The sequence below is a fragment of the Manis pentadactyla genome, chromosome 14 (assembly GCF_030020395.1).
Source record: "Manis pentadactyla isolate mManPen7 chromosome 14, mManPen7.hap1, whole genome shotgun sequence".
NCBI lineage: Eukaryota > Metazoa > Chordata > Mammalia > Pholidota > Manidae > Manis > Manis pentadactyla.
This window is the reverse complement of record NC_080032.1, coordinates 31546426-31566354: the sequence shown is the minus strand read 5'-3', so window position 1 is coordinate 31566354 and position 19929 is coordinate 31546426. Positions and strand designations below refer to the sequence as shown.

Below are 19929 nucleotides of genomic sequence, written 5' to 3'. Positions count from 1 at the left end.
CTTATCTGAGTATGGTTCTGATGCCTGTGCTATGTTATCAAACTGTTTTTGCCTTTTAGTATGCCTTGTCATTTTTTTGTTGAAAGCCAAATATGATAAAGTGGGTAAAAGCACTTCCAGGGAACAGACTTGTAGTGTAGTGGTGAGGTGTGGGGAGGGGAGAAGCAGCCTGCAGACCCACGATGAGGCCCCTGGCCCCTAGTGAGCTGGTGCCTCCCCTGGGAACTCACCAGTGCCTCTCAGTCTCCCCCACCCTGCAAGTGGAAGGAGGTAGTGGCAGGGGGCTGGATTGAATATTCTCTTCCCTCAGGGGAGTTAGGGGTGGATAAAGCCCTAGCAGGTTAGGCCGTGGCAAAGTAATTTCTCTTGAGGGCAGGCCTTGCTAAAAACAACATGCTCTGGCATATTTCACGCTGGTCTCTCCCCCGCCCCCCTGCCCCCCGTAATCTGGCACAATCACAGTGGTCCCCCTGAGGCCTCCACTGCTGGAAGCACAGGAAGGTTTCCCTGATACTTACTGTGAGAACCTGGAGACGCCCTGAAGGTAAAACTCAAAAGTGTGAGGACGCCCTCTGGAGCCCTAGCTCTCAGACTTGTCCACACTGAGCCCCCAGCTATGCCGGTTACGGTTTAGGTTTTCCTGCTGACACTGCTTCCTGGGAAAGTTTCTGTTTGTGGATTTCTACTCCAGTCACAATTCTCTGTTTGGACTGTTGGACACTCCAATTTGGGGGCTGCACAGTTGGGGGTACCACTGTGAAATACACAGGATCAGTGGGGATGGGGGAAACTCACTCCTCTGACAGTTCTAGGAAGAGCTGAGGATTTTTCAGTCCATTAAGCTTTTTACTCGGTAGAACAGAGCAACTTCCATATCAGAGTGGCTCCTTACACCTAGACGAGAAACTGGAAATCCTACCTCCACAGTTTTTACTAACGAGAATAATTAATTCTCAAATTTGCAAGAGAGTTGAGACACGTATAGTACACCCCTATAAAACATGTTTGAGGTCCTCCCACCACACACACAAACACCACCCTCTACCCCATGGCCAGAGGATTGCCACGATTGTCCCAAACATTTCTATAAGGAGAGTGTATTCTACTTAGACAGCTCTGGTGGCTAGGAAACTCTTGATAGATCCCTGCTTGGTCTTAATTGTGCCCTTGAATAAAGGCAGGTTCAAGGAGAGGATAAAGAGGGAGACAGCCTGTGGGCTCCCTGAGGGACCAGCAGTGACCCGAACCTGTCCTGCAGTCCACATAGCATAGTGGGAGAGGCCCACCGGCTTGGTGAAGACAGACACCAGTACTCATGCTGGTGCTGACTTCATCCTCCCAGGTCAGTAAGAGCACCGGGTAGAGAGAAGTTCCTGGGGGCTTACAGAAGAGAGCTGGGCATGGGCTTTGAGCATTGTGGGGAGCCTTTGGCACAGTGGCTGGGATGGGGGGCAGGGTTTAGAGAAGTAAGAAGATGAGGATTTGGGGAATGTACAAGTAAAGTGGATTGCAGTGCCTTAGTACCAAGATTCTGGGATTAGTTCTGTGAAAGTAATGTTGGGAAACCTTATGACATGGCACAGGGAGGCCTGCAGGGGAAGCACTCATGCCCAGAGCTCCTCAGCCTCCACGGTTTCAGCAACTTCACCACCCAGTAGGGGGAACGCAGCTTCCACCTTCCTCCCGCCACAGCCCAGCCAGTGAGGAGCTGCGCTACATGGACTCCCAATTTCTCCAACGGGCCTTCTGCTTAGAAACATCCCTCCTAACAGCCCCCTCTCCTGTGTAAAAGTGCCCCTCTCCTTTGTTCCCCAGACATGTGATGGTTCTGCTGCAGTGCTGTCCCCATCGCAGTCCTCTGCTACTCCTGCATAAACTGTTACTGCTGGTAAAAAGACTATCTTAATTTTAGGGTTAACAGTTCCAGCTACCATCTGTCAGTCTCCTCACCATGGTGCTTTCTAGTTTAGAATAGCACACCAGGACCGAAGAATCCTGAGACCATCTAGTTCATGCTCTTCCTTTACACAGATGGAGATATTGAGGCCCAGAGGGATAGAAGGGTTAAAAACATAACAACAGGCCTCAAATGGAGTTCCTTGTGCTAAGCCGTACATCAGCAAACCAAGACTTAAAACCTAACCTAACTGCAGTTTCAGCCCGTCCTCCCCACATTCTAAAGGAACACAACCTTTAACCAGTCAATCCGGGATTACCTGGTAAGCACTAGTGAGGTAATCTGCCAGTAGACTTCCACCTTGCCCCAAAGGAAGGTGACTTTGACTGAAGCAATCCACTGCTAGAAATCCCCCTTTTCTGCCCCCTTCTGCCTGTGAAAGCCTTCCATTCTTTACAGCTCCTGGGAGCCTGTTTCTCCTTGCCAGGTAGAATGCTGTCCGATTCATGAATCACTGACCAAAGCCACTTAGGTCTTCCAACACACTTGGCTGCCTTTTGTTTTTTGGTTTTTGTTTTTTTTTTGTAGATAATTATTTTTTATTGAAGGGTAGTTGACACACAGTATTACATTAGTTTCAGGTGTACAACACAGTGATTCAACATTTATATACATGATAATTCTAGGTACCAGCTATCACCATACCAAGTTGTTAAATATTTTGACTATATTCCTTATGCTATACATTACATCCCGGTTACTTACTTATTTTACAATTGGAAGTGTGTACTTTTTTTTTCTTTTTTTTTTTTTGTGAGGGCATCTCTCATATTTATTGATCAAATGGTTGTTAACAACAATAAAATTCTGTATAAGGGAGTCAATGCTCAATGCACAATCATTAATCCACCCCAAGCCTAATTTTCGTCAGTCTCCAATCTTCTGAGGCATAACGAACAAGTTCTTACATGGAGAACAAATTCTTACATAGTGAATAAGTTACATGAACAGTACAAGGGCAGTCATCACAGAAACTTTCGGTTTTGCTCATGCATTATGAACTATAAACTATCAGTTCAAATATGAATATTCATTTGATTTTTATACTTGATTTATATGTGGATACCACATTTCTCTCTTTATTATTATTATTTTTAATAAAATGCTGAAGTGGTAGGTAGATACAAGATAAAGGTAGAAAACATAGTTTAGTGTTGTAAGAGAGTAAATGTAGATGATCAGGTGTGTGCCTGTAGACTATGTGTTAATCCAAGCTAGACAAGGGCAATAAAACATCCACGTATGCAGAAGATTTCTCTCAGAACAGGGGGGGTGAGGTTCTAAGCCTCACCTCTGTTGATCCCCAATTTCTCACCTGATGACCCCCTTGCGACTGTGCCTGTCTTAGGTTGTTCCTCCCTTGAGGAATCTTACCCGTCTCTGGCTAACCAGTCATCTTCCGGGGCCATACAGGGAAATGTAAAGTTGGTAAGTGAGAGAGAAGCCTTATTGTTTGAAAAGGTTAGCTTTTTACTTCTTTGCAGATTTATGCCCTGTGGCTTCTATGCCCAGCATTTGTCTTGAGGTATCTTTACCACTTGGAAGAATTATGATACTCGGTAAATTTGATATGAGGCACGAATTCTATTTAAGGGCTGTAATTAGGAAGGAAGAAGAAAAGCTATAGAAGTAGCAGGTGGAAGAAAACATGGGAAGATTGATTATTTCTTTGACATATCTTCTTGTAGAGTAACTTCAGCATGTATAGGTTTTAAGCAACTAATTAAATTGCACACACACATTAACATAATAGGAGTACAATTACATAACCAAAGCATATCTGTAATTACCAGCCATCTCCAGTGAAACCAAGAAAACCAGTTAGGCACCTTAGGTGTTTGTGAAAACTTACCTATGATATGGTGGATATTGTCCAACTGAACTTGAACAGTCTGAGAGAAATCAGACAAATTAAAACAATCCATTTGTGGGGACTGTTAACATCCCATATGTTCTTTTAACAGTAAATAGTCTGTAGTTGTAAGATTTTGGAGCGCTACAATTTGCACTTCTCCTAATTCTTGGTTGAGTTCCAACAGTATAGATCCAGTCAAATTTGTTGTTTTACTGTATGCACAGGCCAGCTTAGATATCTCCTTCCTCATTCCCATGGCAAGTCCAGGAACTGGTGGGATGAGTGCATCTACACCTGTAGCAGTGCGTGGATCTTTGTTGGGGTTTTTGATGATCATCTTCTGGCATGAGTCTTCCAGAGAGTGCTGATGTTGGAAGTTCTTTTTCATATCGTATCTTAGTTCATTTTCGGGGTAGCCAAATTAGGCTTTGATCCTCTGTATAAACACAAACAGACCCGTTGCCTACACTTTTATATGCCCTTTATACCATTGTGTAGAACTCATTGGAGGTCACCACACAGGAACTCTTTTTTTTTTTGTTTGTTATCATTAATCTACACTTACATGACGAATATTTTGTTTACTATCTCCCCTATAGCAGGTCCCCCCTATAAACTCCTTTACAGTCACTGTCCATCAGCATAGCAAAATGTTGTAGAATCACTACTTGTCTTCTCTGTGTTGTACAGCCCTCCCCTTTCTCCCACCCCCCATGCATGCTAATCTTAATACCCCCCTTCTTCTTCCCCCCCCTTATCCCTCCCTACCCACCCATCCTCCCCAGTCCCTTTCCCTTTGGTACCTGTTAGTCCATTCTTGAGTTCTGTGATTCTGCTGCTGTTTTGTTCCTTCAGTTTTTCCTTTGTTCTTATACTCCACAGATGAGTGAAATCATTTGGTATTTCTCTTTCTCCGCTTGGCTTATTTCACTGAGCATAATACCCTCCAGCTCCATCCATGTTGCTGCAAATGGTAGGATTTGCCCTTTTCTTATGGCTGAGTAGTATTCCATTGTGTATATGTACCACATCTTCTTTATCCATTCATCTATCGATGGACATTTAGGTTGCTTCCAATTCTTGGCTATTGTAAATAGTGCTGCGATAAACATAGGGGTGCATTGGTCTTTCTCAAACTTGATTGCTGCATTCTTAGGGTAAATTCCTAGGAGTGGAATTCCTGGGTCAAATGTAAGTCTGTTTTGAGCATTTTGATGAACCTCCATACTGCTTTCCACAATGGTTGAACTAATTTACATTCCCACCAGCAGTGAGGAGTGCCTTTTGTTTTTTGACAAGGGACAGACCGGGGATCACGATTAATCAGTAGCAAAGCCCAAGAGCCAAAAGAAGCCAAAGTCCTTTTCCTGCCTGAAGGTGTTGAGGACTGAGGATGTCCAGGTCACCCCCAGAATGAGAGCCCCAAACTGAGCAGGGGCAACTGGTAGCAGTTTTCTTGACAGTACAGTGGAGATGATACTAAGGATGGGATCAGGTGAGGAAGAAGAGCTAGAGCTGGGCCTCTGGGGCGGGTGCTCTCCCTTGGCGGGGCCCTGGGTCCTTACCCCTGCCCTCCAGCGTCTGCCCTGCCGTGACTAGCGTACATGCTGACTGATTAACAGGCAGCCTGCAGCATGCCAGCCAGGCAGGCGGCACTAGTATGCTATCCAGAAGAGCCCTGTAGAACCTCGCTTCCTTGTATTCTCTGTGCCACCTGCCTCTGCCCAGCTATAAAAGGGCTCAAAATTCAAAACAAGGCTTTCCTGGGCATATGCAGCAAACAGGTGAATGCATGTGTTCACACATGCACTTTTCCCAAATGCTCTCTTTAGTCCCATCATTCCCCACCAACCAGTCCTGAACTAAATGCTTCCCATTCTCTGGGTCTACCTCCTGTAAGACTCCACCCAGGGTAAAAGGACAGGGCTTTTAGCTTTGGGAGAGTCCTCTTCTCTCAGGTCCTGCCTTCCTGTCTGTCCCAGTCCAGTAAGAATGCTGACCTGCCAGCCACCATCCCAGCCTTGACTCCAGCAAGCTTAGGAGCGGCTCCCACCTGGGCTTCACCCCTGGGCTGTGGTGGAGACTTTGTCCTGTGTCCTCTGTTACCACTTAGATTGTGTAGGGTGGCTGGGGCTTCACTGGGGCAGCTCACATCTGCTTTTATCTTGTGAATGTGATAAAATGGTTTCTTCCTTGATTAGAGCTCAAAATGCAGCTCTCAGCTCTTCTGTAATTGCTGTGCATACTTCAATGTCTTTGGTGCTGAGCAGGAAAGGTGCTTAGGCCCTTGGTGGGTCTCCGGACCTTTGTGTTACCCTGGGATTGACTAGTGGTGCACACCACCACATGCCAGACCCGCAGGAGGAAGATCAGATCATCAGGTCATCAGGTCAAGAGGCCAGATGGGACTGCTGGCAGAGTGAACATGCAGGCTGGGTCCTTGCTGTCCCCTGACTTATTCCCTGCTGCCCACTGTGGGCCTGTCCACAGAAGGGACTTCAGTTGCCTCTGTTGCCATTAGTCTCAGGACTTGGGCTCTTTTGTAACAGGTTGGGTGTGAGCTGGGTGCGAATGGTCCAGGGTGTAACAGTCAGGGGCTGTCTCACACCACATAACTTCTGCCTAAAGCTCACTCCTGGGTGGTGGCCTGAGAGGTCTTGCGATGCTTGTGCCATCCCACTGCCAACAAAACGTCCTCAGTGTCTGCAAGCCCGAGGGGACTGTTTCTTCATGTTCTACCCTTCCCCGACCCCAGCTAGGGAGCCAAGGTGTGATGGGTGCAACCAAGCAAGGCCGGTTTAAACATTAATGCAGCTGCCCAAAGGAGTGAGAGCCCCTGAGCCAGCGAGCTTTCCCGTGGCCCTGGGCTGAGCAGGTGGTGACAGGCGCCCAATGGCTCAGTTTGCCCAGGTTCTGGCTGAAATAGGCGACTTCGGTCGCTTCCAGGTACGGCTGCTGATACTGCTGAGTGTGCCCAACTTCCTGTCCGCCTTCTACATGTTTGCCCAGGTCTTCATGGTCCTGGATGAGGCCCACCACTGCTCCGTGGCCTGGGTCAAGAACCACACTTTGAACCTGAGTGCTGCTGAGCAGCTGGCACTGGGCGTGCCCCTGGACACCACTGGCAGTCCCGAGCCCTGCCTCATGTTCCGGCCGCCCCCCGACAGTGCCAGCCTGGAGGACATCCTCAGCCACCGCTTCAATGAGACGCAGCCTTGCCAGGCGGGCTGGGACTACCCCGAAGGCAGGCCCCCATCCCTAAAGAACGAGGTAGGGCTGCCTCTGCCTGCCTGCCTGGTCTGTGTCATTGGCGTCTGCCTGGCCCTCTGCCCCTGCCACTGGCGTTGCTGTCACTGTGTCTGCCCCTGTACCACCAGCCCTGGAGGACTGACCTTCCGTCTGCCTGTTTTTCTCTTTGTCCTCTGCCTGCTGGCCCATCTACCTCTCTAACCATTTTCTGTCTGCCCACCTGTGCATCCATCTGCCTCTCCTTTTGTCTGTCCCTCTGCCTGTCTGCCCAGTTGCCTGCCTGTCTTCTGACCGTCTCCAGTGTTCCCATCCGTCTGTCCATCTGCCTTTCAGTCTGCCCCTGCAAGTCTGCCTGCTTGCCTGTCCTCCTGTTCGCCTGACTCCCTTACACTCTAGCTTTTCCCAGCCATTCGTCTGCCTTCCTGCTTGCTCCACGTGGCTTCCTACCCTTCAGCTTCTCTCTCTAGATCTCTGCCTGCCTCCTCTGACTGTTCCCTGCACAGTTAATACTCAGGGGCTTTAACTGAACAAAACTGCAGAACAGCCCAGCACATGGTGGGAATGGAGGGCTAGAGCCGGCGCCGAGCAGTCTGGAAGTTTGCCTGGACTTCAGAGTGATGTTCTTTGGCCAGGTGAGCAGACTTCAGGAGCATGTGCAGAGGCAGGCACACTCAGGGTGCCTGAGGACCAGTGAGGGCCGGCACCTGCCCTGGGGGCGATGTAGGGAGAGAGGAAGAGGTCGGTGAGGGCCCAGCTGGGCCAGATCCAGAGGCTGCGGCCCTGTCCTGGGCTAACTACCCACTGTGTGGAGGAGAGAGGAGGAGGAGCAGGAGGAAGACAGGCTGCCAGGGTTCTGGGGGCAGGTTTATGGTCATATTAAAAAGTGAATATTTGCCTTTGGCTAAAACATTGTCCTCTGAAAGCCTCCAAAAAAGAAATACTTTTTTACTCAGAGGGAAAAAAGCAAATGTCCACTCTTTGGCCTCCTGAATCCATCCAGAGCCTGCAGTCGGGCTTCTGGAGTTGCTGTGCTCTTTCCTACTCTTGCAGGGACCTGGGCTCCACAGTCGCCTCTCATGTTGCCCTGGCAGGTGATCGCCACACTCTGCCTCAGGCCCACCAGTGGGAAGCTTCAGGGTGGGAGCAGATGCTGTCAGAGGACATGGGAATCTGTTTATCTGCCTGGGTCCCTCCCTAAAAACATGAACTGAGGAAAAGCAAATGCTCAGTTAACTTCAGGACATGTCCTAGAGTCACAGGCATCCTCCCACAGCCCAGAGGCCCCTGCCCACCCTGGGCTGGGTGGGCTCGAGGCCAGAATTTGCTTCTTCCTGGTCAGGAAATGGGCAGGCAGCTCCCTGGAGGAGTTGGTATGTGAGTGGGCACCAAGGCACAAGGAGAACATTGGTGAGGAAAAGGGGAATGGGCCAAAGAAAGAGCCAGCCGCAGGGAGCAGGCAGCAGGTCCAGGGAGCAGCGGGAACATGGGGGGCCTGGGAGAGGAGTGGGCAGGGCCTAGGAAGGAATGGGGATGTTCTCGAGGGTTCCAGGCCTTTCTCTTGGTCCTCCACCGTCAACCTAGGCTGCACTGGCCCTGGTATTTGGCCCTGGACCTCTTGCCCTTCCTGGCCAGCTCCCTCCCACCTCACCCCGAAGACTGGGTTCCCAAGGGAATGTACACCTCTGGTACTTGGTGCCCTGCCCCACATGATAACCCCAAGCTCGATTCCAGAGTGGAGCTCTCTGTGTGTGAGACCCTCGACCTTGTCTCCCATCTTTGAGGAGGGGTTCTGCCACACCAGCTCAGGACTCTGTCTGAGCTGACGTACCAAGGTGCCTTATTGTAACTGACAGCTTCATACTGAAACTGAAATACAAGCAGTCCCACCTGGAGAAGAAAGGAGCACATTGCCTTATAGTTTGTGCATTTCTCCTTCTCATGTACCTGGCCAACGCTTCCTGGATGTCCGTCTTTAGTAAGAACAAACTGACTCCCAGCTCTGTCCACATAAACCTCCAGTTAGGGAGGGACCTACACCTTTGATGAATAACAACAGTGTGCTCTATCCTGGGACCAGTGAAGGGGCAGGAATGGGTGGGAAGGGGAAGAAGAGAGAGATAGCCATTTCCAGGGTGCGGAGGCACGAGAATGTGCAGACTGTTTGTGGAGCTGACATAGGAAAGGTTGGGGAGTAGGCAAGAGCCAGCTCTCCTGGGGTCTCGGTAAAGTGCCAAGGAATCGCAGCTTTCTCCTGGACACCAAGGGGGCCACTGAAGCTTTTGGAAGAGGGAAGGACAATGGGATGGGGTGTGCTCCAAGAAAGCGGGGTGGCATTCCGTGGGCCCCATGGCAGGCTCCAGGGCTGGGGAGGCCGATGACTGGTGTCCCAGGTTGGAGCCTCTTCAGATCTGTGCCCCTGCACTGTGATGCCACCACACCATGGCACCTATTCAAGCTTGGTGTCTGCTGCCACTTGGTGAGCATGCTAAGCCTTCCTGGGGTTGGAACGAGAACTTCATGAGATGGGGGTGTATAAGCTATAGTGAGCAGTGGCCGCTGAACAGGGGGCCAGCTGTGTAAGACCCCATGGTTTGCACCCATGCCTTGGTGGCACTCTGGCCTCTTGTGTTTATCACCAGCTGTGATTTTCAGGAGCACAGAGGCCAGTGCACCCTGCTGAGCTGACATTTACTGGGAACTTCCTGTGTTCATCTCTTTAATCCTACTGGGTGATACTGTGTATTTTACTCCCATTCTGTACACAGGAAACCAACACACCAACAGATGGGTCAACAGGCTCAAAGTCACACACAGCCACTCAGCTCTGGCTCCTGAGGCTGACAGAAGCAGGCCTTTATTATTTATTTTAAATAGCATCTAACTACAAAGGCAATCTGTGGTTGCTAAACAAGAACCAAACAGGGTATAAGACTGGGAGCAGCAACAGGGACGACAAGGCCCCTGTTTAGACTGCTTTGTCTCGGGGGCAATCCCTTGGTCATTTGACACACAGTGGAAGTTCTTAGCATTTAACAGGCATCCTTGAGAGCAGAATTGTGAGCACAGTGGCATTGCCCGGATAGGTTAGCTTCCTTAAAGGTTCTTTGATGACGATGACCAGCAGTCGGCTCCTGCAGGTGTCAGTTCCTCAGCAGACACCCCTCAGCTTCCTCTCCATTCCAGTCCCTGTCTGGGCAATAGAAATATCTGAACTCACCCAGTGGTAGGACTCAGGATTAGCTGCCTAACCTCTCCTTCCTCTGAGGGGTATAATAATAAATCTGGATTATTGTCAGAATTAGATGAGATGGTACACATAGAGCACTTAGATTCGTGCTCGACCCAGAAAAAGCACTCAAAGCATTACTTGTGAACCAGTTTTGTGAGCTGGCAGGAGGGCTTACGTGCCATGTCCCCCCAAACCTTTGTGTGCTGAGCTGATCTGTGTTTGGGTAGCATCAACCTCCAAGGGGCCCACAAATCAGTGGGGTGGGGTCTGTCACACCCTTACTGTACATGCACATGCAGTAGGCATGCACAGAGTTACACAAATGCACATGTTTTCTCCACCTGGTTTCTCAGTTTCTGTCAGGCTCTTTCTGTCTCCAGGTGGGTTCCCCACCCCACCCCGAGTGTGTGTACGTGCGCCTGCATGTGCCTCTGTCTTCTCCCTCAAAGGGTGTGTGAAGCTTTCTTAGGATTCCAATTGCCTATGAATGATAAGTTTCCAGGGGATTTTACAGCCAGATGGGAAGTTTGAAGAGGCCCACATGGGCCACAGGGGGGGTGCCCTGGCTGTGGGGTGGAGGCCACATTTTTCAGGAAGCAGGAATTAGTGGTCCACCAGAGGTTCCTACTCTGAATCTGCAGCGTGTCAGTAATTTTACATGGCATCTCCAGGCCCAAAGGAAAGGCCTTATAGTTTTATGTATTAAGTAATCAGATCTAAAACAACTTAATAAGTAATTGATTCCTAATAATTTAGTAGCTGTTTAAAAAAATATGTATGTACATGAATCAAAAGAAAACATTTTTATTTCATTCTTAAGTACAGTTACTTACTAACAATGTATGTGCCTCTTGGGAATGCAAGACTTTTCAAACCTGGAACACTGCCACCCTCATTTTCTCTTTCTCTTGCACATTGATTTTTACATGTGCTTGCATATTTCCAAGCAACTGCAGAAAACAGAACATCATGTAGATATGTCTCTGGATTACATGATCTCACATTGAAACTGAGCTCTCCTGAGCGGCAGTTGATATAATATCACAGACATTAAATATTGCTGTATTTTCCTTTGAAACTTTACATATGGTGCTGTGCCCTGGGGTACCTTGGCATACAGTTTGGGAACGGTGGGCATCTGCCCTGAGAGGTTTGCGGTGGGTGGGCTAGGAGATAAAAATTTGCTCTTCATGTACCCTGGGTTCACATCTGCCTGTGTCTGCCTCAGTTCAATCTGGTTTGTGATCAGAAGAGCCTGAAGGAGACCTCGCAGTCAGTGTACATGGCTGGGCTCCTCACCGGCGCCCTCATCTTCGGGCCCCTCTGTGACAGGTGAGAGCCTGGGTCAGCTCATCCCGACCTGCGTGCCCTTGGTCTCCAGGCACAAGGCTGGGTTTCCTCGCAGGGAGGGCCACATGTCCTCTGTTAGACAGACAGCCCAGGGCAGGGCTGGCCCTTCCTTCCCGTCAGAGTTCCGCTTCGGACGGATCCCTTTGTTGCCCCAGGATTGGCCGCAAGGCCACTGTCCTGACGCAGCTGCTCCTCTTCGCTGTCCTCGGTCCCACCACAGCCTTTGTGCCCAGCTTTGCATTCTACATGGCCCTGCGCTTTGCTGTGGCTACTGCTGTTGCAGGGTACACCTTCAGCAACGTCGCCCTACGTGAGTATCAGGGCCCTGGAGCCAGAGCCACGGAGCAGGCCTGGGGCAGCTGCATCGCAGACCGCTGGTGGGGCCGCACCAGGCTTGCACACATGGCCCGCCCGCTGGCCCCTGGGAACGCGGGGGTGGGAGGGCAGCAGTCTCAGCCTCTCTGTTCCCAGTCACAGAGTGGGTGGGGCCCTTGTGAGGGACTCGGGCTGTGGTGCTGGCCCACTGTGCCTTCTCCCTGGGGCAGATGGTGCTGGCAGGACTCGCCTATGGCATCCGTAACTGGAGGTCTTTCCAGATCGCCGGCACCACACCAGTCCTTCTGCTCTTCTTCTACTTCTGGTGAGGGTCTCTTCTGGGAGTAGCGCCCCCAGCACAGCTGTGCTGTGGGGTGGACGGGTGCCCTGCGACTGTGGGAGGCCCGTCCAGGCCCCAAGGTGACAAGTTCCCCACTTCCAGGGCCCTGCCAGAATCAGCACGGTGGCTCCTGGCCCGGGGGAGGGTGGAGGAGGCTAAACAAGTGATCCAGAAGGCGGCCTCAGTCAACAGGCGGAAACTCCCCGGAGCTCCTGGGCCAGGTACTTCCAGTGGGCCTGCCACCCGCCTGGAACCTGACCTCCACAGACCTTTTTGTGTGACCCTCACCCTGCATCTTCCTGCCAGCTGGTCCGGGAGGACACAGGCCCCTCGGGGAATGCCCTGGATCTGATCAGGCACCCACAGCTGCGGAAGGTGATGCTGATTCTCTCCTATGTCTGGTGAGCACACTGGGGCCCAGACCCCAGGCTGAGGCCAAGCCAAAGGGTTGCTGCTTCCCTGGCATTGGTGGGATGTGGGACATGCGACAGGCCCTGTCTGGGATGGGCCGCACGTGTGTGCGTCTCTCCCTGCTGTGACTTCCGGCCAGACCTCTCCCTCTGAGTGTGCCAGGGACCCTTGGCTGCTTCACAGGTTTGTGGACAGTCTGGGCTACTTTGGCCTGAGCCTGCAAGTGGGGGACTTTGGCCTGGACATCTACCTGACACAGCTAATCTTCGGAGCAGTTGAGGTGCCTGCCCGCTACTCCAGCATCTTCATGATACAGTGGTTGGGCCGCAAGTGGAGCCAGCTGGGGACACTGGTTCTGGGTGGCCTCATGTGTATTGCCATCATCTTCGTCCCAGCAGGTACCTGGGCTGGCGTCCCCCACCACCTGGGGCTGGAGGCCCATTGCTTGCCTTCCTAGTGCAGAAGGGGTGGAGAGGGCAGGGGCAGGGCTGGATGATGGAGCTATCTGCCTACCCACCCTCCACGTGGCTGACTAGCCTCCTCCACCAGATCTTCCCATGGTGGTCACTGTGCTGGCCGTGGTGGGGAAGTTTGCCACGGCTGCCAGCTTTACCATCTCCTATGTGTACTCTGCCAAACTCTTCCCCACCATCATCCGGTAAGAGCTGGCAGCTCCTGCTCCTCTGCTGCCGGGACCCTAATTTTGGCCATCCTTTCTCCACCCTCAACGCTGTTCCACAGATAGCTTCCAGGGCTGCCCGTGAGCAGCAGTGCTGGGTGGCAGCAGCCAGGGCAACTAGAAATCTAGTCCAAGCCCCCAAGTTGTCCCCAGGCAGGGGAAGGACAGATACAGAAGCAGGCCATGGCCTGGCCTTGTCAGGACTGGACTGCGGAGTACATCTCAGAAGGAATGGCTCAGAGGAGGGAACATCCAGGTGGGGGTAGAGGGTGGTCAGAAGGTACAACCATTGGCCTGAGGTTTGGTGAGGGAACCAGAATGTAGCAGGCTGGCAGAGAGGCCTTGAGGTGGGCAAGCATAGCACAGAGTCAACTGCAAGGAGTTCCATGCGTAGGAGAGAGAGCAGGAAGCCTGAGCATGGGTAGATGGCATGAGGCTGGAGACCCTGGGGTCTGTGGTGCCATAATGAGGGGTCTGAGCTCTGCAAGGAGTGTGCTGGGTGGAGCTGTGGTCCAGGTTGAGGCTGGGTCTGCTCCACTTGCACTGGCCCTCCCACAGGCAGACAGGAATGGGGCTGGTGGGCCTCTTCTCAAGGATCAGGGGCATCATCACACCACTTGTGATCCTGCTGGGCGAGTACCAGGTGGCCCTCCCTATGCTCATCTATGGCAGCTTCCCCATCGGGGCTGGCTTACTGTGTGCCCTGCTGCCAGAGACTCGTGGCCAGACCCTGAAGGACACCATCAAGGACCTGGAGCAGGGGCCCCACCCACGGTGAGCTGCTTGCTTTCTCTGAAGCCCGGAACCTGAGCCTCACCATTTGACCATTGTTGCTCAGAGGCCAATATGGGGCCCTTAGGAACCACAGGCATCTGAGCAGCTTTGGGTTAGATCCCCTACTCTGGGGAGGGGTTGGTGAAGGCCACTGTCATGGGACGAGCTCCTGGCCAGGCAGCGATGGCCTTCCACTCCCACCAGGTCCCTGAAGTTGGCACCCTCAGAAAAGGTAGCAGAGGCCTTGGGAAGACCTTCTGGCCCCGGGCTGGACTTTGTGAGCAGCACGTACTTCTGACTGTGTCTCTGAAAGCAAGACCCGCAGTGGCAGGGGGCTGCCCAGCATTCCCCTGGGAAGTCTGGCACCTGTGAGCAGACCAGCCTCGCTGATCGGGCAGAAGTGACCTGGCCTAGGTGCCACCTCCTGGCTCCAGCACCCAGTCCCAGGAGCATCTCCCACAGGACCCTGCCCAGTATGCTGTTCTGGGTTAGGGTCTTGGGTTTAACTTGTTCTCTGACTGTCTTGTGGGGGTACAACTCCTCTGATCCTCTCCACCTGGTGTCCCTTACTCTCAAAACATAGTCAAGTCCAGAACAGTTAGGTGGGGACTTTCTAAGTATAGGGGAAGTAGCTGCAGAAAAAATGGGAAGTTGTGGAGGCTATGCAGGCAGGTGGGTGAAGGGAAGGCTGTGGTCCCTCCCGGTGGCTGTGCCAGGCCCTCTGGCTAAGGTGGGAGCACTGGGGGCCCTTGATCCTGCTGAGCAAGACTGTATGTGCAGTCAAACCAGAGCTTCAGAGACTCCCCCACCTCCTGCCCCCTGCCTCAGTGCCGTCTAACTCAAGGCTCGGAGACCAGAAGTGGGGAGAGGGAGGAACTTGGCCCAGTCCCTGTCTGTGACACCTCCTGCCCATGCCCTGCTGCTTCGGGCTGCTGTGCAGCCCACAGGGCAAGGGGAAGGGCAGAGGTGTTCACTTTGCAGGCCTGCACTGGCTGATCCTCAATCAGGGCACCCATGCCCCACAACTTCTAAAGTTCACTCTTCACGGGTCACGCTTACAGGTTTCTCCAAGGTCCTCTGGGACCTCTGTATTGTACCTTAATACGTGTGATGTGCTCTCTGCTGCCCTCATGGACCCCACAGTGCCCTGCGTGTCTCCCAGAAGACAGCCCTCAGCAGGGCTCCCCTCCAACCACCTCGAGCCAGCCTACCTTCCCAGCAGCTACTTGGCGAAATGAGCCCGGACCTGCCAGCCAGTGGCGGGAGAACTGGCTCGGCCTCCCCTTTTTCTGTCTTCAGTGGCACCTCCAGCCGACCTCCCACTGGACAGTGAGGCCCCACCCTCTCCTCATAGGCACCCCAGCCCCAGGAAGCGGTCTTTCAGAGCCTCCCCTCACACTCACCTTCTCTGATGGAGCCTGTGGGGAGGCTGGCGGCCCACCAGTTTTACTGTCTGTAAATTCAGCGTAGATGTGTTCAGCCCCTCTTTTGAAACATGGGTATCTATTAGTCATGTTCTCAGCTTTGAAGTGATGGAGAAAAGTTCTGTTTAGCCCCCTGCTGTGTACCCAGTCATGGAGCCCCAAGCTAAACACTGCTTAGGGACACTCAAAAGTCTTTCTTGACATGATGTGGCACCCAGGCTGAAACCTCCCACTTGGGGAAAACTTTAGGTGGGAGTTAGGAAACTGTCATCTCAAAGCTGAAGGCAGTGTCGTCTGAGGTGTGGACATTCACCTCCCTTTGAGGCAGAATGGGCTTCATTCCTGGAAAGAGACTTAACAGGTCCTTTGGTACCAGAATAAATGCAGACTCACCTATTGCCTTTGGACAGGTGTGTTTTTTTGGAGACTTTTAGGGATTGTGGGCCATTGTAGGGAGGTTTTTTTACACCTGTTAAACTGTGCCCCACAGCTTGCTCTGGTTAAGGGGAGATGTTTGCCTTTAGCAGTTGCTGGTGGGAGGTCGGCAGCTGAGACCCGGGGCCTCAGAGGAGATGTCCAGGCCTGATCTTGACCCTCCCTCAGGAGTAGAACAGCTGGATTTGGGGTGCCGTGCTAGCAGGGACACCATTATGGACAGCTTCATGGAATAAGGCAGGTTTTCCATCTCAGGCTTGGGGTGCAGAACCCTCCTACTCCAGGCCTCAAGCTTCCCATTTGGAATGGATGATTTCGTAGGTGCCCTTACACTTATCCTCAAGGATTCTCATCTAGGGCATGAACAACCTGTCCCCAACGCCTAAGGAGCTATCAAGGGGTACCACCCCTGCCCCACCCAACACCCCAAGGCATTGTAGGCACTGAGCAGCACCAAGTTCTCGAGCTCAGCCCTGGCGCATATGCCCTGGGCTTTGCCTCCCTGCTGACCCACCACCCTGTCACCCGCCTGGAAGGCCCCACGAGCCTTGCCCTGCCTTCAGGAGCAGGCTGGGAGTCTTGGGTGAGGATATGTAGGTCGGGTCCTGCTGGGGCACTCCTCCTGGCTCTGGGAGGAAGGAGGCACCACCACATGGCAGTGCCCCAAATGTCCCCCCACCAAACCTTCAAAACTCCCTTCTCTGTTGCTCACAGTAGTGAAGCCACTGAGTCCAGGCCCTTACCTCTGCCCCAGAACTGGGGGCAGCAGTCTGGGGACCCACCCCTACTCTGACTCTCCTCTCTACCCCCTGCTTTATTCATGGAGGCTGAGGTCGGGGGGTGAGTTGTGTCCTTCGAAAGGCTGGGCTCCTCAGGGGGGCACAGGTGCCCCAGGTGCTGGGACAGCTGCACAAGGCAAGGGACTGGCTCCGGTGCAGACGCCCCTGCCTGCCTCGCCCCCTTCTGTCCCTAGGCCTGGAGTAGAATGCTGTGCTCACCATTCCCACATGCCCCAGGACCTCCCTGCCCCTCTGTGACACTACTCCTGGCCAATGGAACTCAAGGGTTCTACTTCCAAGGGTCTGGCAGGGCCTGGATTGTGGACAGGTAGGCCCTGGCTTTGGCTTGTGGTCCTGTCTCCAGGGAGGAGGGACTGGGAGGGTGTGGAGGGTGGCAGTTATGATGACACCCGGATATTGTGGGGCTGCATTCCCAGCACAGATGCAGAGAGGAGTCTGCCAGGGCCTGTCCGGCTGTGGGGAGTCTGTGGAAGGAGCAGGCCACCCTCATGGGAAATGTGAGTTCTCAGGTGTGGCACTAGCCATTTCCTGCCCTCAGATGGAGCTCTCGCTGCTCTTGGCTAACCTCCCTTTTCCAGGCCTCAGTTTCCTCTTTTATATATTGAGAAACAATTGCCTGGGGCCTGTCCACCTGGCAGGGGACCTTTGGGGTCAGTAAACAGAGCAAGTGCTCCAAGCCTTACAGACTGTTGGTTCCCCCTGGTATTAAGGGGGTGCTGGGGGCCCACTGAAGGGGACCCAGCAAGGGAAGGCTGGCACACCTGGCTCCCAACCAGGAGGCCTGATGTGTGTGCGAGGAGAACCAGCGTCCTCCCTCCCTGCCTGCCTGGGGAGTCTCCTCTCCCCGCCCCCGACAACCTTACATACACACACACTCTATTAGTCTCATGGTGCTGCTGTAACAAATTACCACACACTTAGTGGCTTAAAACAACATGCATTCATTACCTTGTAATTCTGGAGGTGAGAAGTCCGAAGGGGGCATCACAGGATTGAAAGGTAGGGTTGACAGGCTGTGGCCCTTTCTGCTGGCCTGGGGAGCCATCCACTTTCTTACCTTTTCCAGCTTCTAGAGGCTGCCACATCCCTTGGCTCATGGTCCCCCACATCTTCAGAGCTGGTGATGGCTGGTCACATCCTAGTGGATGTAGTGTATTCACCCTTATTGCTGTGTTGTATTCCACTGCATAAAGATGGCACAGTTTGCTCATTCTGCTGCTGTGGGCATTTGGGGTCCCCACCCCCATATCCGAAGTGTGTTGTCATGAACATTTTGTTATTCATTTCCTGGGTCATATGTACAAATGTTTCCTCAGAGTATATACCTGGAAGGAGAAATGCTGGTCGTAAGGTATGGGAATATTCAAATTTATAAGACAAAACCAAATTGTTTTCCAAAGTAGAATGAGAAATAATCCTGCCAGAAATATATGAAAGGTAGATTTTTTCCAACACTTGATATTGTCAGACTTACATTTTATCAATCAAATGAGTGTAAATATTTCGTTATGGTGTTGATTTAAATTTTCCTTACTATTAAAGAGCTCTTCATGTTTGTGGAACAAAGGAATTTCCTCTTCTTGAAACGCCCGTGTTCTTTTGCCCATTTTTCTATCACTTTTTAATTATTGACTTGTGGGATTCTTTACATATTGATTTACTCTTTTTCAGTATTGTGTGTTTGCAAATATGTTCTCCCAGGTGTGGCTTGTTTTTTGTTTTTGTTTTTAATTTGAAGATCTTCATTTTTAAGTGGTCAAATTTAAAAATGTTATAGTTAGGATAAAATAGCAAAGCTTTTGTGTCTTTGGTGTGATTCAGATGGATACGAGAAGAAAGGATTTCTAAATCACACTGAAATATGTATTTCATTCAAAAATTCCTGTATTTTCTACCAAAAGCTTTGTTCTAGTTATTTCAGCCCTTAATAATTAGGACTAGAATTTTTGTTTATGGCGTGAGACAGGAATCCAGTGTTAAATTTTTTCCATTTACTGCTCTGTCATGCTGCTCTCTCATCAAACCTTCATTTGCATGGGTCTGTTTCTGGGCTTTACTTAGCTGTTCCTAAGTTGATATCACCTTGTCTTTAAGGAATGTAACTTTATAATAAATTTTGCCATTTAGCAAGACAAACCATTCCTTATTATTCTTAAGAATGATCTTAGGTATTCATGCTCTTTGTTCTTCCGTATTAATTTTAGAATCAGCTTGACAAATTTCACAGAAAAATGCCTTTTGGATTTTTACTGGAGTTGTACAGAATCCCAGACCAATGTGGGGAAGAACTGACAACTTTTATTCATGACCATGAAATACCTAGCCACTTATTTTCTTCCTTAACATATTTAAGTTTCATAGTTCTCTTATATACAGGTTTTGTACATATTTTTAAACCAGTTTTTATTGTAGTAAAATATATATAACATAAAATGGACCATCTTAGCCATTTAAAACATTTTAGCTTTATTGAGGTATAATTGACATATAAAATTGTAAGCTATTTAAAATGTACATTGTGGTGATTTGATACACATCATGAAAGAATTCCCCCCTCTAGTGAATTAACAGATCCTTCACCTCACATATTTGTCATTTTTTTTGCAAGAACATTTAAGTACTACTCTCAGCAAATTTCAGTTGCACCATACAGTGCTGTCAACTAGTCACCATGTTCTGCATCCTCCGACCTTATTCATCTTACAGCTGAAACTTTGCACTATTTCCAACCTTCCCTATCCACCCCCACCAGGCTCTGGCAACCACTTTTCTACCTTTTTTTTTAAGATTCCACACATAGTGATACCATACGGTATTTGTCTGTCTCTGTCTGGCTTACTTCACTTAGCATAATGTCCTCTAGGTCCATCTGTGTTGTCACAAATGGCAGGATTTCCTTCGTTCTCATGGCTGAATATTCATTCCAGTGTGTGTGTGTGTGTGTGTGTGTGTGTGTGTACACCTATCTTGGCTATCATGAATAATGCTTCAATGAATGTGGGGGTGCAGGTGTCTCTTCAAGATCCTGATTTCATTTCCTTTAGATAACTACCCAGAAGTGGGATTGCTGGATCGTATGGTAGTTCTGTATTTAATTTCTGGAAGAACTTC

General features: G+C 50.8%; 1 protein-coding gene across 11 annotated transcripts; it reads left to right on the top strand.

Moving 5' to 3' along the window:
* The first annotated feature begins 5124 nt into the window (after positions 1 to 5124).
* Positions 5125 to 15980, top strand: SLC22A13 (solute carrier family 22 member 13). Of its 11 annotated transcripts, XM_057491551.1 has the most exons (7): positions 5125 to 7082; positions 11519 to 11622; positions 11796 to 12280; positions 12602 to 12696; positions 13256 to 13364; positions 13944 to 14159; positions 14364 to 15980. In XM_057491551.1, the coding sequence occupies exons 1-6, from the start codon at positions 6705 to 6707 to the stop codon at positions 14006 to 14008; spliced, it is 1236 nt and encodes a 411-aa protein (XP_057347534.1). In that variant the 5' UTR covers positions 5125 to 6704; the 3' UTR covers positions 14009 to 14159; positions 14364 to 15980. The 11 variants fall into 11 exon arrangements, with proteins under 11 accessions (XP_057347534.1, XP_057347537.1, XP_057347535.1 ...); XM_057491554.1 differs by lacking the exons at positions 13256 to 13364; positions 14364 to 15980 and adding an exon at positions 12890 to 13104 and having other exon boundaries at positions 13944 to 14064; XM_057491552.1 differs by lacking the exon at positions 14364 to 15980 and having other exon boundaries at positions 12890 to 13364; positions 13944 to 13980.
* Positions 15981 to 19929: the final 3949 nt, after the last annotated feature.